The sequence below is a fragment of the Magnolia sinica genome, chromosome 2 (assembly GCF_029962835.1).
Source record: "Magnolia sinica isolate HGM2019 chromosome 2, MsV1, whole genome shotgun sequence".
NCBI lineage: Eukaryota > Viridiplantae > Streptophyta > Magnoliopsida > Magnoliales > Magnoliaceae > Magnolia > Magnolia sinica.
The window spans coordinates 101,131,053-101,146,455 of NC_080574.1; the positions used below are offsets into that span (position 1 = coordinate 101,131,053).

The 15,403-nt window shown below is 36.9% G+C and overlaps 1 protein-coding gene across 2 annotated transcripts in view; it reads left to right on the forward strand.

The window, feature by feature from the left end:
* LOC131237314 (pentatricopeptide repeat-containing protein MRL1, chloroplastic) overlaps window positions 1-15,403 on the forward strand; it is a 141,212-nt gene that overhangs the window by 89,005 nt on the left and 36,804 nt on the right. For both annotated transcript variants that reach the window (XM_058235020.1, XM_058235021.1), the window contains exons 12-16: window positions 1,335-1,443; window positions 1,549-1,640; window positions 1,908-1,998; window positions 5,677-5,908; window positions 5,985-6,077. In XM_058235020.1, coding sequence (XP_058091003.1) covers window positions 1,335-1,443; window positions 1,549-1,640; window positions 1,908-1,998; window positions 5,677-5,908; window positions 5,985-6,077 — 617 coding nt within the window. The remainder of the gene's footprint in view (window positions 1-1,334; window positions 1,444-1,548; window positions 1,641-1,907; window positions 1,999-5,676; window positions 5,909-5,984; window positions 6,078-15,403) is intronic.

The following is a 15,403-nucleotide window of genomic DNA, read 5'->3' on the forward strand; positions in this document are numbered from 1 at the left end:
CTCTTAGAGTGGTTGCATTTGGTTGCACTAATGATAAAGAGTTAACTATCATAACTTGCGCAGTACGGGTATGATGATTATGAATGTATGAATTATGTTTTAAGGACATGGAGCCTATGGACCATCTGTTCATTTTGAACTTGCAGTTGGAATCTGGAGGATTCTTTTGGCTTTGTTTGATAGCTGTGGTCCATGATGAGGTCTTTCAAAGCTTTAGTCCAAGCCTGCAATACGGGAGTCTAAGGTAAAAGAAAGAGAGTTGTGTCATCTCTCACAGTCATATGGTCTGTGTGAAGGATCGTAATAACAGGATGTTCAATAACAAGTCCGTCAATTTGGAAGTAGTCTTACACATAGTGAAAGGTCAAGTGGTATCTTGGGCCTCTGGGCTTGCCATTTTCAAGGGTTGTAAAAGGGAGGATGGTTTGAGCCTTTCAGGAAGCTTTTCTTGATCCTTGTAGGTGGGCTGTTGGATGACATCTCACCATACCTCCCCATCATCATCCAATCCTTATACCAATTAATTGGGGTCAGCTACATGAATCCTGCTCCACCATTCCACTCCTATCTGGACCTTCAGTTGGACCATGGGTGATCAAGTCTTTTCTTACCACCTCCATCCACATCCTTTTGGACCTTCCCCTTGCCCTTTCAGAGCCTTTAATTTGTACCAACTCACTCCTAACCACACTTCCCCTATCTTTTCCTTTTTACTGTTTGTTTGTGCTTCTTTCATCAAAATTGTGTGGTGCGATTAAAAAAATTGTGCAGTTGCCATGAGTGATCGAATGATTCTTTCAAAATCATCATTAGTATTAAGAAAAAGGTTTGCTTGGGGTTTTCTATTGCTGCTTGTGACAATTAGAATGAATAATACCTCCCAGCTTCACTATCTTCTTACCCACTATAGTTACATGAGTGAATTCTCATAAGCTACCTTTGCAGCATGTAGAAAATTTCTGACTCTATGCTGTTGGGCATGCAAAGAAGATAGTGTGCCTTGAAACGGTAGGGATGGTCTTAATGCATCTCATATAGTGAAGCTTACCGCATATCAACTATTTTGGGATGATGTGTGTAACATGTTTGAATGAATTCATTTGAACAATGGGACTTCAGTGGACTTAAAATAGAAAATCTTCAATCAAATTTTTGTTCTTGTTATATTAATAAGTTGAATTCTACTTAATCATGTGCTAAACATTATGTCCTTCTGAAATTGATCATATGTCACTCCTATTGCTTGTCCATAGCTTTATTCCTGAAAAGGGGAAGCAATGAGTATAGCGGAGAACATTTTTGTGGAGTATCATATCAGTTGTACATTATTACAGGTGATGGAGACCAACTACAGAAATCAGTGGAGGTCCTAATGGAAATGAGGGAAGCAGGCGTGTGTCCAAATGCCATCACATACTCCGTCCTTTTAGTAGCATGTGAAAAGTAAATTATTGGAGACTTTTAATAGTAATTGTTAATGATGATAAAGTTCATAAATGGATTTTCTTTCTCATTCTTGGTGCTAAATATCATCTTCTGTATTCGAAGGAAGGATGAACTAGAACTTGGCTTCAAGCTTCTTTCTCAGGCCAAAGAGGATGGTGTATCTCCGAACCTCGTTATGTGCAGATGCCTGACCGGTAAACTCAGTTAGCCTGTCGGATGTGCATTCTAAATTTGATTCCTTTCATGTCCAAGGTTCTTTCTTGGTTTCTATTGAGTAATAGAGGGGAAAAATCATGGCCGCTGTTTCATACTTTGCTTCAGATCTCTCAATTTAGTGTTAAGAGGAGCTTACCTCAAATGCTAAATATCTATGGGAGTTCCTGTGCTATCTGTCATATCGGTATTAGTTATTTCCTTGTTGAAATTTATGATTGATTGCCATGTGATTGTATTCATGGAAGGTCTGTGCTTGCGGAAGTTTGAGAAGGCTAGTTCTCTTGGCGAACCTGTTTTATCATTCAACTCTGGAAAACCACAGCTTGAGAATAAATGGTATCTTTTGAATTAGTAGGAAGATGTCCATTCTGAACTTTTACATTATTTAAGTTATTCCCATTATTTTGGACAGAAATGTCGCCGCACATTGTCCGCAATATTTGGTCAAAATTTTCTAGTTGTTGACATGTTTTCTTATTATGCTTATATTTTTATATTGTGAGTGTCTCCGTGTTTGATCATCCATCCATTCTTTAGACTTCAATCATGCTTTGCGTTTTTTACATTTCATTGTACTCCATGTGCTGTGATTCTTCTTTTAGCCAACAAATCTGTGCAGACACAATATCATCATCATCATCTAATCCTTATCCCAATTTATTGGGGTCGGCTACATGAATCCTATTCCACTATTCCACTCTATCAACAGGCATAACTAAAGAAGAGAAGAGAGAACTTATCTACTCCTATATAATCCTTTATTGATAATGATAATTAGCCACAAGAAATAAGCTCAAAATAAGTGCTAATAAAATCTAAAAGATACATCATTATATCCAAGGATATTGTGCACCACATGACCATTGAATATATGTCTACTCACACTCAAATAGGCTGCAACGTAGATCGAAGATTGTAATATTGTAGCACTCCCCCTCTAGCTTGAGCATGTATATCATGTATGCTAGCTTGCTGATGAGGTCAGGAGCTATGAGAGAGGTGGATTGTACTTTCGAGGACTTCTAGGATGGGGACCATTAGCATGTCTGATGTCTGCCTAAGGATCTAACAACACTTTCAATGGTCGGGACTTAGATCCTTGGCTCTTTTGGTGACTACAACACTTTTGGTGCCTGGGATTTGAATCTTAGGCTCTTTCAATGGCACTAGAACATTTTGACAACAAACCGGTGGTCACTGGTTTTCATAAAAGCCCAAAAGAGAGCTGAAGTTAGATGACAGATTGGATGTTTGAGACACATCGAAGGCAACTGAGAGAGAACAACAATGCACATCAATTAATATGCTTTTGTTGTCATACAAGGTCTAAGGAGAAAGGGATGGTCGATGGACTCCAAAAGCAGAACGAAATGGATCAACCAAGTGGCTCTGATACCATGTGGAAATAGGGGGGAAAAAAGAAGAAGAGAAAAGACAACTTATCTCCTCCTCTAGAATCCTTTATTTATAATGATAATTAACGGCAAGAGATAGCTCAAAATAAATGCTAATGAAATTAGCATTTCAAATATCAGTGATCTTATGAGTATCGCCTAGTCAGCGATACTGAAACTGTCGTAACTGTAAAAATTTCCAAATACCAATGGTACTTTGAGATCCTTATAAAAGTTCCCTGATCTCGACAATACCATCGATAATATCCCTATTACTAGCAATAATATCTTTGATACAGGGGAAACATCTGTAAATATGCAAAATTTGGGAAATTTTCCAAAACCCAAAAAATCTCCATTTTTTGTTATTTATTTATTTATTTATTTCTTCTTTAGGTGATTTCAATCAGTCATGGTTTTATTGAATCAAAGATTGAATGTGGAGCAAGGTATTCTGTAACGGTAACAATGGCCATAACAACCACCACCGTTACCATTATATACCGGTTATAACGGATGTTATGGCCCCCCGTAATGGCCGTTGCGGTCTCTCTCTCTCTCTCTCTCTCTCTCTCTCTCTCTCTCTTTGTTTTTTTTTTTTTTGTTTTTTTGTTTTTTTTTTTAAAATTTTTAATTGAACAAAAAAACCAAAATACCTATATCGGCCTTGTCATGGACTATTACTGGTACATTACAGCCTTTGCGAGGGGCGTAACGGGCTGTTATGGGGACTGTAATGGCCTTTACGGGTCATTTTTTTTCATAACAGCTGTTATGGCCCTTATGACCTTTTAGCGTATAACAGTTACCACCGTTACCTTTACATAATTTTTTTTCATAACAGCCGTTATGGCCCTTACGACCTCATAGTGTATAACAGTTACCACCGTTACCTTTACGTAACGGCCTTTTACGGCCCCGTAACGGTCATTACGACACCCCATGATGTGGAGAAAAATATCAACTTGAAATAAAGACGGGCTTAAACTCAAAGATGACAAAAACTCCTCCATAGAAACTTTTTTTTTTTTTTTTCCAGATGTTAGCATAGACTGCAGTGGTAATCCATGTCTATGCATGGTTTTCATGCATTGACATGGATTTGTGGTCAAAAAATTAATATTTAAGTGAAAAATGAAAGAAATTGGGGAAATCTTAATTTTTTCAATTTTTATATTGAAAAATGTGTTCTTCACTGTTAGTTAATGTGGAAATTTTATATATTAATGAGTGTTGGCCAATTTATTGATTGGCTATAAATTTTTAGATTTCTACAAATTTTTATATTTATTTTATATTGATTTTTTCACTACACATGGTTAGGCTTCTATAAAATGGAAACTTATTATATACATTTTATTTATTTCTTTATTTATGTATTTCTACACGTGTCTTTTAACATCTCTTGAAGTCTCACTGAAAAATTCCTCTATTTTCCCAACGTTTCCCCAATGTTCCCCTCAGATAGTGATATCTTTCTGAGTATTGGCAATAATATCGGCAATACCAATACATCTTTCCAATTCTCCTGATCATCGATACATGTAACAATAGCCATACTCTGAACATTGAATGAAAGAGTTAAAAGATACACCATTATTTCTAAAGATATTGTGCACTACATGATCATTGAATATGTGCACTCTCACACTCAAATACACTGCAACACACATTTGTGTACTCTAATAGATATCAATAAAATTTATGCTTGGCAAGCTTGTTTTGCATTGCATGCACTAAACCTTGAGTTCCCCTGTTTGGGTAATGCCCAATAGTTATGCTGAAGTGAAGTGTTGAGCAAGATCGTGTTGCAATGTGACAATGTTCGGTAAACATCCCTGCTATTTTTCGTGGCCAATTATTTGAATATGCCCTTTCCACTTTCAATACGATGGTGGTACAATTGTTTGCCTAGGTGCCAACTTGGGCACCAATGTTTATTATCTCAGACAAGTGAACTCTTACTGTGTGTTCAATGTGCTTAGAGGCATTTCTGGTAGCTGCCTCCATGCCCCTCCTTTGCTTGCTTGCCTGCCCTGTGGCTGTGGGTGTATTTGTATTATTTGGGTTGGGGATTAGCATGTGGGACCATGTTGGCATGCAAATAGGAGCCTTCGGCATGACAGGTTCTAGAATGCTGGTAAAGGAGGATGGTTGGTATCCACAAGGCAGCCAATGATACTTGCCATTCTACCATTTAAAAACTGACCCCGAGTTGCTGGGAGTAAGGCGAAGAAGCTGGTAGTGGTGGATGGAAACTATGAAATAAATTTTCCAACAAATAACAAGACCTAAATTTCCAAGTTCCAACTTCCAATGGCTTGCAATTTTTAGTGAATCATAACCTCAAAAAGTCATCCATGTTGATTAATTGCCACCAATATGCATATTTTATTGTGCCATGTTGCCAGATGAAGGCCCTCTTTGTTGGCTAACAAAACTGCTACAAGTGAGAAATGCTAGAAGTGAAGGGAATGGTTTGCAAAGCATATGCTATGCATTTGATTATATGTTGAAAACATAAGTGAACTAAAAACTAGGAAAAAAAACTTTTGGGCTTGTATGGAGTCATCGATGAAACTTTTCTGCTCACAGTAATGTCTAATCCTCTGTTTTGCAGGACATCATGGGCATTAATGGTTTATCGTGAAACAATTGCAGCTGGTGTTGTACCATCCATGGAGGTCTTTTCACATGTTTTGGGATGCTTGCAGCTTCCTCATGACACTTCTTTGAGAAATAGACTTACCGAGAATCTGGGTGTCAAAAGTGAAGCTTCTAGACACTCAAACTTATGTTCGTTGCTTGATGGATTTGGAGAATATGACCCGCGTTCTTTTTCCTTACTTGAGGTCAGTGAGCGGCTAAGTAAATCATTGATCCTTTTTGAATCCATCTTTTCTTTCAGAATAATACATTGAATTTCAGGAAGCTGCTTCACTTGGAATCATTCCATGTGTGTCATTTAGAGAAAGTCCTATCATCTTTGATGCAAGGAAACTGGAGATTCATACTGCCAAGGTGAACTTGCAAATTGCAATCTTGCATAAATCTAGAACACCTGATAAAGTTATTGCTTTCTTAATACTTAAAGTTCAAATTTAAATTGCATACAATTCCACCAAATAAGCCTTTGATTTGTTTTTCTTGATATTTCATTTTACTGCTGGACTCTGTTTGGGAACTTTTCTTGGGCATTATCATCTTGTTATTCTTTTGGAAATCGAAGGAACTGCTTTTCTTTTGACATGAGTATTTGGACCGTAGCAACTGAATGTCCATATATGATATCATCAAGTTTATCTTCTTGCACACTGGATAGTTATTTCATGTCTGCTTAATCCTGAACTTTTCTTGATTTATGATCTATGAAATCTATTCTTAAGCCATAGTAGTTAGCCTTATTTTCCTAGTATCTTGAATATTGAAATTTCTTTTGGCTTGTAGCTGAACCACAGCGCATGTAGATATGGTGGATGGAAATCCTAAGCATGTATTACAGTGAAAGTGTGTCATAGGGACATTATCAATTTGGACACCACTTAGTCATCAACTTTGCATAAGCATCATCTTGGCAAGCAACTTCAAATAGCATTTTTCGATATGTTGAGTATTTCAAATTTTCATGTTGTCACCTGAATCACCAGGTTTCTTTGCTCTAAGTTGATGCAAAATTCTTTTGTTTGAAGAGGGAACATCAAACCATGTTGATAGAAGTACATATTTCTCAAGTTTTTATTATGGACAAAATAGCCATGCATTCCATCTTTTCCCAATGAAGCTACCAATTTTTTTTATTTATTATTATTATTATATCATGCTTTGCATCATTTTCTTGATGTCATTATGCTGGGTTTCAGTTGCCTGTTTACACTTGGTGACCTCTGCAGACATCCTTGCAAGTGGTGTCGCCTTTGTCTAAGGAAATGAAATTAGTTGTGAACTATGTTGCCCTTGGCCTCACAATGTTGTCTTCACACCTCTTTTGCATGTTGGATAAAAGACAAATGTGAATGTAAATGAAGTTTGCAACTGTCCTCGCATTGTTAATCACACTCCTAATAGTTATCATATCCCCTATCTCCTCCCAGTGTTCAAAATATCTCCGATATTATTGAAACATCTCCGATATTATCTTTATCTCTAACTTAGCGATACCAATAACACTGGTAGCGATACCGATAATGCTGGTAGTATCAGAAATTCCAGGTATTAGCAATGTATCGCTAAGTATCACCAATATATCCATATCGCTAATGCAATCGTCTATATTTTTAACTATGTAAATTCTAGGTGTCACTTGTATTGGCAATGCATCAATATTGCCAATGTATTGCCAATATTTTCGACTATGTAAATTCTAGGTAATGCTTGTATCAAAGTGTATTGATGATATTTCAATAATATCGCCAACATATTGATATCATCAAAATTTTGTTTATTAGAAAAAAAATATTCATGGGCACATGGTTGTATGTAGTGTTCAATTTGTCATTGATAATATCTCGATATTATTGATATCGCAATATGCGAGTTATTGAGACCACAATCTTTCATTTCCTTTCCAATTGTTGATGATTTCTTGGTGAAATATCACGTGTTGTTGATATTTTGCAATATCAATGGATGTTTGGATGGTTAAATATGCTGGAGGGTATGGTTGGACTAATTTCTTACAACAACACATGCTTTTAAGGCCCCATTAAATGGAAACTTGTTATGTATGTATCAATGTTTAAATAGCGGTAGCGTGATGCGTAGCGCTTAGCCCTCTATAGTGTGTAGCGTAAATATGCAGCGTGTAGCGTAAGCTACATGATACTTCTATTTTTTAATTTAAAAATAGGACAGATATAATAAATAGTGAAAAAAAGGGGAAAAAAATATAAAAATGCCTAAAAGATGATTCATTTTATCAATTATAAGCATTTTCAAAAAAGTTATTAGTTATCATTTATCAAAAGCCAATCCACATATATAAGCCAAATCAAATAATTATCACATCAATAGCTAATTAATAATGTCTAATTGAATCCACAATTCACAATTATGAAAAGAAATAAAATCCCATAGGTTAAAAGTATCAAGTACAATACAAGTGTCACATTCCTCAACATTAAAAACAAAGAAAACGTGAAAAAATAATAATAATAAATAAAATAGTAAAAAAATACATTGTAGCTTACGCTATGCATTACGTAGCTGTAGCGTACGCTACGACCCTTATAGCGTACGCTACAGGGGATTTACGCTATTTGGGATGCTACGTAGTGCTACGGCCACGCTACGCTACGCTACATAGCATACGCTACTGCTACGCTAAGGGCGCTATTTGAAACACTGGTATGTATTCTTTTTGCAAATTTTTTATTTCTAAATATGCAAATATGTACATTTTAACATCTCCTAAAGTTTCACTGAAAATTCCACCGTTTTTTCTATATTTCCCCGCATTTCCAGTTGTCAATGATATTACCGACGATATCGATATTGTTTCCGTATCCCTAGCCAGTGAAACTTGTAGCGATACTGATACTTCAAACACGACTCCTCCAAGATTAGATTTGTCCCATGGGACACACATAGGATTCATTACAAATTGTACTTCTTTATCAATTCTTTCCATCCCTCATGAGTACACTCCCATTGTCTGTGACATTCTGCACAACACTCTCAACCTCTTTAATCACCATCTTTAATCAACTAATGTGTGTAACTTCCATTCTTAATTTCGTTTGATGCATCAGTGGACCTAAGAAAGATGATAGTCCTTCTATAGTAGACCATAAAATTTATGGACAATTGAGTCGGCCTTGTTCACTTGCCACTTTGTCCATGATGATTTGTACAACATTATTCCTCCCCACCTCTTCAATCACATCTTTAATTAGCCCACATGTAGCTTGTGTTCTTAATTTCGTTTGATGCATCAATGGACCTCAGAAAGTTGATCGTCCCACGATGATAGACTTGAAATTTATGATGGACAGCCGAGTCGATCTTGTCCATCCATCACATGCTAGTGTAACCTCATATTTCTCCCAAGCAAGGTATTCAAAATCGGTTACATTACGGTAACCATTACGGGGTCGAAACGGCTGTAACGACCATTACAGGACAAACAGACCATAACGGCCCAGTAACAATTTTTTCGAAAAATAAAAAATGGTCGTAACAGCCGATAACGGTACTGGTGGTGGCCATTATAGCCACCGTTACCATTTTAGAACACCTTCCTAAGATGTCTCCCTTTTCTCGATGTATTGCTTTATCTTTGTCGCCCCATCATCCAAAATTCCAAATATGTCCCTATAATCTCACATGAGGTAAGAGGCTTCACACCTACTAATGAGGACATCTAAGCACCATACCAGAGGAGGGTTAAGCCAGTCTCCTTATGGCTAGATGACCATTACATGGGGCCAACTCGACCCAATTCACATTCCTAGCCATGTTGAAGAGCCCACTCACGTGCATGTTTGTGCATCTTTGAAAACCCCATACTAGGAAGATGCACGTGGGCTACATATAGGAGCTTGATAGACACATCGGACCGTTGGATTGGGTGGACACGATGATCAGACCGTTGGATCATCATCATCGGACATCTTGATCGTGGACCCTCATGGGCCACGAAATAGTTTATTTGTTTAGATTATTTACATGCTTCGTTATTTTTGGTATAACTTATATTTGTGTTGACATTAGGGAGTTAGGAACAACTTTTAATTTATTAAGCATATTTATGTTGAGAATCTTATTTGAGAGTCTTTTTGTAAATGGTCTTTTCTGAGACTATAAAAGAGAAAGATGGGTGTGTGAAGCCCTAATGCCGTTATTTTGAAAAAAAAAAAAAAAAAAGAGCTTTGTGTTTTCTCTTCTTCATGTGATTTAAAGAATCCTCCATGTGATTTGGAGCTTGGATGTGGTGTGATTCCATTCCCTATTCAACGAAGGTGCGAGGTTTCCATCTATCATCTTCATTCTCTCTTCCTTTTTATCCAAAAGAGGTATTTTCCCCAAAAAACTTCATCTCTCTTCTTCCCTTCCTATCCAAGACCATCCAAATCATCTTTTTCTTCAACTTTTCATCATTCAACTTCAACCCCAACCGAAATCTACCATTGGGGACCCAAAAACCCTAGCCAATGACCCACACATGTGAGTCCTTGATCGTATGGACAACTGCTCAATCCTTTGATTTACCTTTGCTTCCCCCATCAAAACCCGTTGATTTTCCATCCAGAACCCTACCCTAAACCCTATATCCCCAATTTCCTATTTTCTCCAATTTCTAAAAACCCTAATTCTAAAATCCCCAATTCCCGTGAACTCTAATTTTTCAAATTTCAGATTTTCCCCTTCCTAACTCTAATCATAAAACCTACAAATATGTCCCTTAAGTGTGGAACATGCCTATGCTGAATTGGAAGTTTTATCCTTCCATCGGGCCTAGTTTTAATTGATTTATGTGATTTCTTAGCATGTGGGCATGTGATTTAGGTTAAATCAGATTTTTTATTTTTATTTTTCCTATTGTTTACTCTTAATTACTTGGTAGGTTAGCATCTTTCGTTAATTAAATTACCTTATGGACTCTTTCATAATCTCCACGTTGCATGCTAGCATTAAATCATGTGTCATACATCACCTATTCTCTCACGTTTCACTTCAGCAATCATGTTCTTAAAATGTGGCTTCATAGTTGCACGAGCAGGCACATGGCTATAAATAAACTACTTGGCAATATATTTTCCATTGTCTCCCTGAAATTCCTCCACCAAACAAGTACTTCAACCACTTTTTTGTTTTCCCTCTTCCCCATACATTTTCCAATCCATGTGTGTTTCGACATCCTCACACTTTTTGAGTGGTGTTTCAATTCCCAACGTCCCCTTATCGCTACCACCTTCACACGACCACCCTACCTCTGGCCGGTGCCCCACTGCTCCCACCAGCCTCTTCCGTAGACACTTCAAATGTAAAGCCTAGACGAGTCCCACTACATCTAGTTCATCTCTTAGTGCTCCACCAAAGACTCCTGAATTGCTCGTTTGTACTTGAGGTCATCGTACTCCTCAATTGACCGAAAACCTTATCCGAACGCACTAACTCCTCCCTAAACTCTCTCACACTCAGCCAGCTCCTCTATCACCCTTACCCCTTTTCCGTAACACTTCACTAAGAATGTCACCCCATTCAGAACTTTATGGGCATTCCACAATGTTCTAATACCCCACTACTAGGTGCTCCTTCAAATGGGAGAACCACCACTCCTAGACACATTCCCGCAATCCTGCTCCTAGAACCCTTGTTAGCTATTGTGAATTGGCTCCTAGAACCCTCGTCATTTATTGTGAACTAGGTCCTTATGCTGCCAGCCAATGTCTAAGCAACCACCCTTTTAAAGTCATTACTAACCTGTAGCACCAGATTAGACAAAAAAATGTTAGAGACAACAATCAATATCATCTCATTTTTATTTTTTATTTTTGCAAATTTTCAATTATTTTTAAATAAATATTCAATTAATATTTATTTAATTCACTAATATAAGTTAATAAAACTACATATCCTCAATCCATGCCAATATACTAATATATATATATATATATATATATATATATATATATATATATATATATATATATATATATATGCAATTTGATATGATAATTGTATTAAGTGCATTTTGCAAAAAATAATCTGAAATTAATTTTTTACTAACAATAATTTAATTTTATATAAAAAGCACATGGTTGATATGTTCATCAGACTACACTCATAAATATGCACGTCGATAAGCCAATTTAGGTTCATTAACATATTTAAAAAATAATAAAATTGAATTTTTATTTTTTTTCAAAATTCTTTAATTAAAAATAAATTTTCAATAAAGTATTGGCAATCTATAGATCGATCAGCCTACAAGTACTATCTTTTTTTCTTGGACATGCTAATTACAATTTAAATGGGTGAAAATGTAGGATTTTGGGATTTTCCCTAAATTCTTCGGTTTTCCTCAAATTCGAAAATCAAAGCTTCAAATTCATGATTTGCATGCAAACTATGCATTATCATGGCTTAATAACTTGTGCTTACAGATTATGAGGGAAATAATTAAGTAAAAATAAAGAAAATGACAAAAATCTTACCAAATGGATTCAGGCTTGTTTCTGCTCTTAGATCGCAATTTTCACACAAAAATGTCACGTCTCAAGTTCGGCTCCCAGATTCGCTCTATCCAGATCCCGCACCTAGGGGTTGCGACTCGATTCTGTACTCAACAACCCACCAATAAAATTAAATAATGAATTAAAAAAAAATGAAAATCAACAAACACTGATACTATTACCAAACATTTGTAGATAATATTATTTTAAGTAGAGAAGAAGATCAACTTCATCCAATACTTAAGATGTCGTCATTTAAAAAATAAACATAATACTCGGGTACATGTCTGCTGCAATAAAACCAAAAAATTAAATAAACTTGAGCATATGAATAGCATTGGCAAGTGACCCTCAAGCACTCTATTGTCCTAAAAGATAACATCAACAGACAGGCGAGCTCAAAAGCTTAGTGACTATATATCAATGCAAGTTAAAAAAATTTGCTCATTTCCAAATGATCATGATAAAATATGTTAATCTCTAAAAACATTAGGATATATTGTTTTTATTTGTTAGTGGGCCTGTTGGTTGGGTTTTAGTTGAGTTTGGGCCCATGGGCTACTCCTTGAAGTCATTGCTTAAGAGGGGTATTATGTAACTTTCAACATATTGCTGGAAGCCCTAATAAAATAAGAGGCTGGAATGTGCAGGGGGCTGAAATAAGGCCAGCAGTTCTCCTCTTTTCATCTCCCTTCTTTCTCTTATTTCTTCTTCTTTTCTTTATTTTCTCTTTTGCATTTCGGTTTGATACCAATTTAAATGGTATCAGAGCAGTACTAAGAGTGATTTGGGCCCTACAACCAGGGGCGGCTCTAAGGGGTAGGCAGGTGAGGCAATCGCCTAAGGCCCCTTAACTATGAAGGCCCTATATTATAGCAAAATTTAAAAAAAATTAATTACGAAGGTCCTATATTATAACAAAATTAAAATTAAGAAGAAGAAAAAAAGCCTAAAATTTTTGAAAAAAAATTTATTGATAGGCCTACAAAATAGGAACATCTAAAAATTAATTTACAAATTTGAAATTGAAAATAAAAAACAAATCCTAAGTCTCTTATTTTAGATGGGATTGTGTACTGAGTAACTCAGTACACTCTTATGGTACTGAGTAAACTCTGTTGGGCCCAATGTGAATTCATGTGGTTTATCCACACCGTCCATCCGTTTTTGTAGATCATTTAAAGGGGCTGAGCCCAAAATTGAAGTATATCAAAATCTCAAGTAGACCATACCAAAGGAAACAGTGGAAGTATTGATTTCCACCGTTGAAACCTTTCTAAGGCCCTTGTGATGTTTATTTGTCATCCAAACTGTTCATAAGATCACATAGACATGGATGAAGGGAAAACACAATTATCATCTTGATTTAAAACTTCTGTGGGCCCCAAGAACTTTTCAACGGTAGACTTCAATTCACGCTGTTTCAGGTGGTGTGGTCCGCTTGAAATTTTTATATGATTTATTTTTGGTTTAAAGCCCTAAAATTATATGATAAAACGGATGGACGGAGTTGATATAATGCATGAATGGCAGTGGGCCCCACAGAGTTTACTCAGTACGCAATCCGCTTCCGATTGGTTGAATGCCAAGAGTCTGTTGCTTTATAATTAATGCTCTTTCCGTTAGAGCTCTGTTACACGTCTCTCTCCGTTTGCCAGTGCATGCACTTGAGCACATAAGGGTAAACGCTTTTCAAGTGATTTCTTTTCTTGGCCCCTTGTTGAAGTGATGTTGTATCCACACCGCCCATCCATTTCGTGAGATCATTTTAGGACATAATCCAAAGAGTGAGAAAGATCCAAAATTTCATGTGCACCCCACTGTAGAAAACAATGGGGATTGAATGCTTGCCATTAAAACCTCTTTGAGCCACAGAAGGTTTCAATCAAGCTAATATTTATGCTTTATCTTATTCCATGTCTTTTTTAACTTATAAAAAAGTTGGATCTCAAAAAAACATCATGGTTGGCCCCAGGAAGGTTTCAATGGTTGCTGTCACTGTCCCACATTTTTCCTTGATGGGGTCCACTTGAACTTTGGATCAGCCTAATTCTTTGGCTCACTCTCTAAAATGATCTCTCTAAATGGATGGATGGTGTGGATACAACACATACATCATGATGGGGCCCAAAGAATGTGGTGACGTCACATAAGTAGCCAGACTCGCTACGGTCTGGTTAAGTAGCCAACCGGCTTCCGTTTCCAATGGACACGGATTGCGGCCAAGGCCATCAGCATGAACTTCCTTCAACGGCAAGCTAGGTGGGGCACACCATGATGTTTGTGAGAAATCCACTTTGTCCATCCTTTTTTCTATATCATCTTATAATGTAGGCTCAAAAATGAGGCAGATCTAAAACTCATGTGGGCTGTACGGCTAGAAACAGTAAGGGGGGGAATTCATGTCGTTGAAAATTTCCCGGGTCCACCATGATGTATATATGCCATCCATATGGTTCATGAGGTTATTCTTACAGGGATAAAAGCATTAGTATAATCCAAAACTTTTGTGGCCGCTTGAATGTTTCAATGGCGGAAGCTCAATCCTCACCTTTTCTTACCGTGTGGCCCACTCGAGGTTTGGATCAATATCATTGTTAGGTCCATGTCGTAACATAATCTAAAAATACTGATGGCCGGGATAAATTTATCAAAAACATCACTGTGGGCGCCACCTAGACATGTTACTATTAATATTCTATGTGACGGCATTTTTGTAATTCATAGAGGATGGGATTTTTAATTCTTTAAATTATATAGGGTAGGGAAGCAGGCTGGCTACTCAACTAGATGGGAGCGAGTCTTGTGAGACGTTGCCACGTTCTGTGGGCCCCATTATGATGTATGTGTTGTATCCACACCATCCATTCATTTGGAGAGATCATTTAAGGGAGTGAGCCAAAGAATTAAGCAGATCTAAAGTTCAAGTGGACCCCACCACAGAAAACAGTGGGACGGTGACGGCCACCGTTGAAACCTTCCAGGGTTGACCATGATGTTTATTTGAGATCTAACTTTTTTATAAGTTAAAAAAGATATGGAATAAGGTAAAGCATAAATATTAGCTTGATCGAAAGCTTCTATGGCCTAAAGAGGTTTTAATGGTAAGCATTCAATCCCCATTGTTTTTTGTGGTGGGGTGCACTTGAAATTTGGATCTTTCTCACTCTTTGG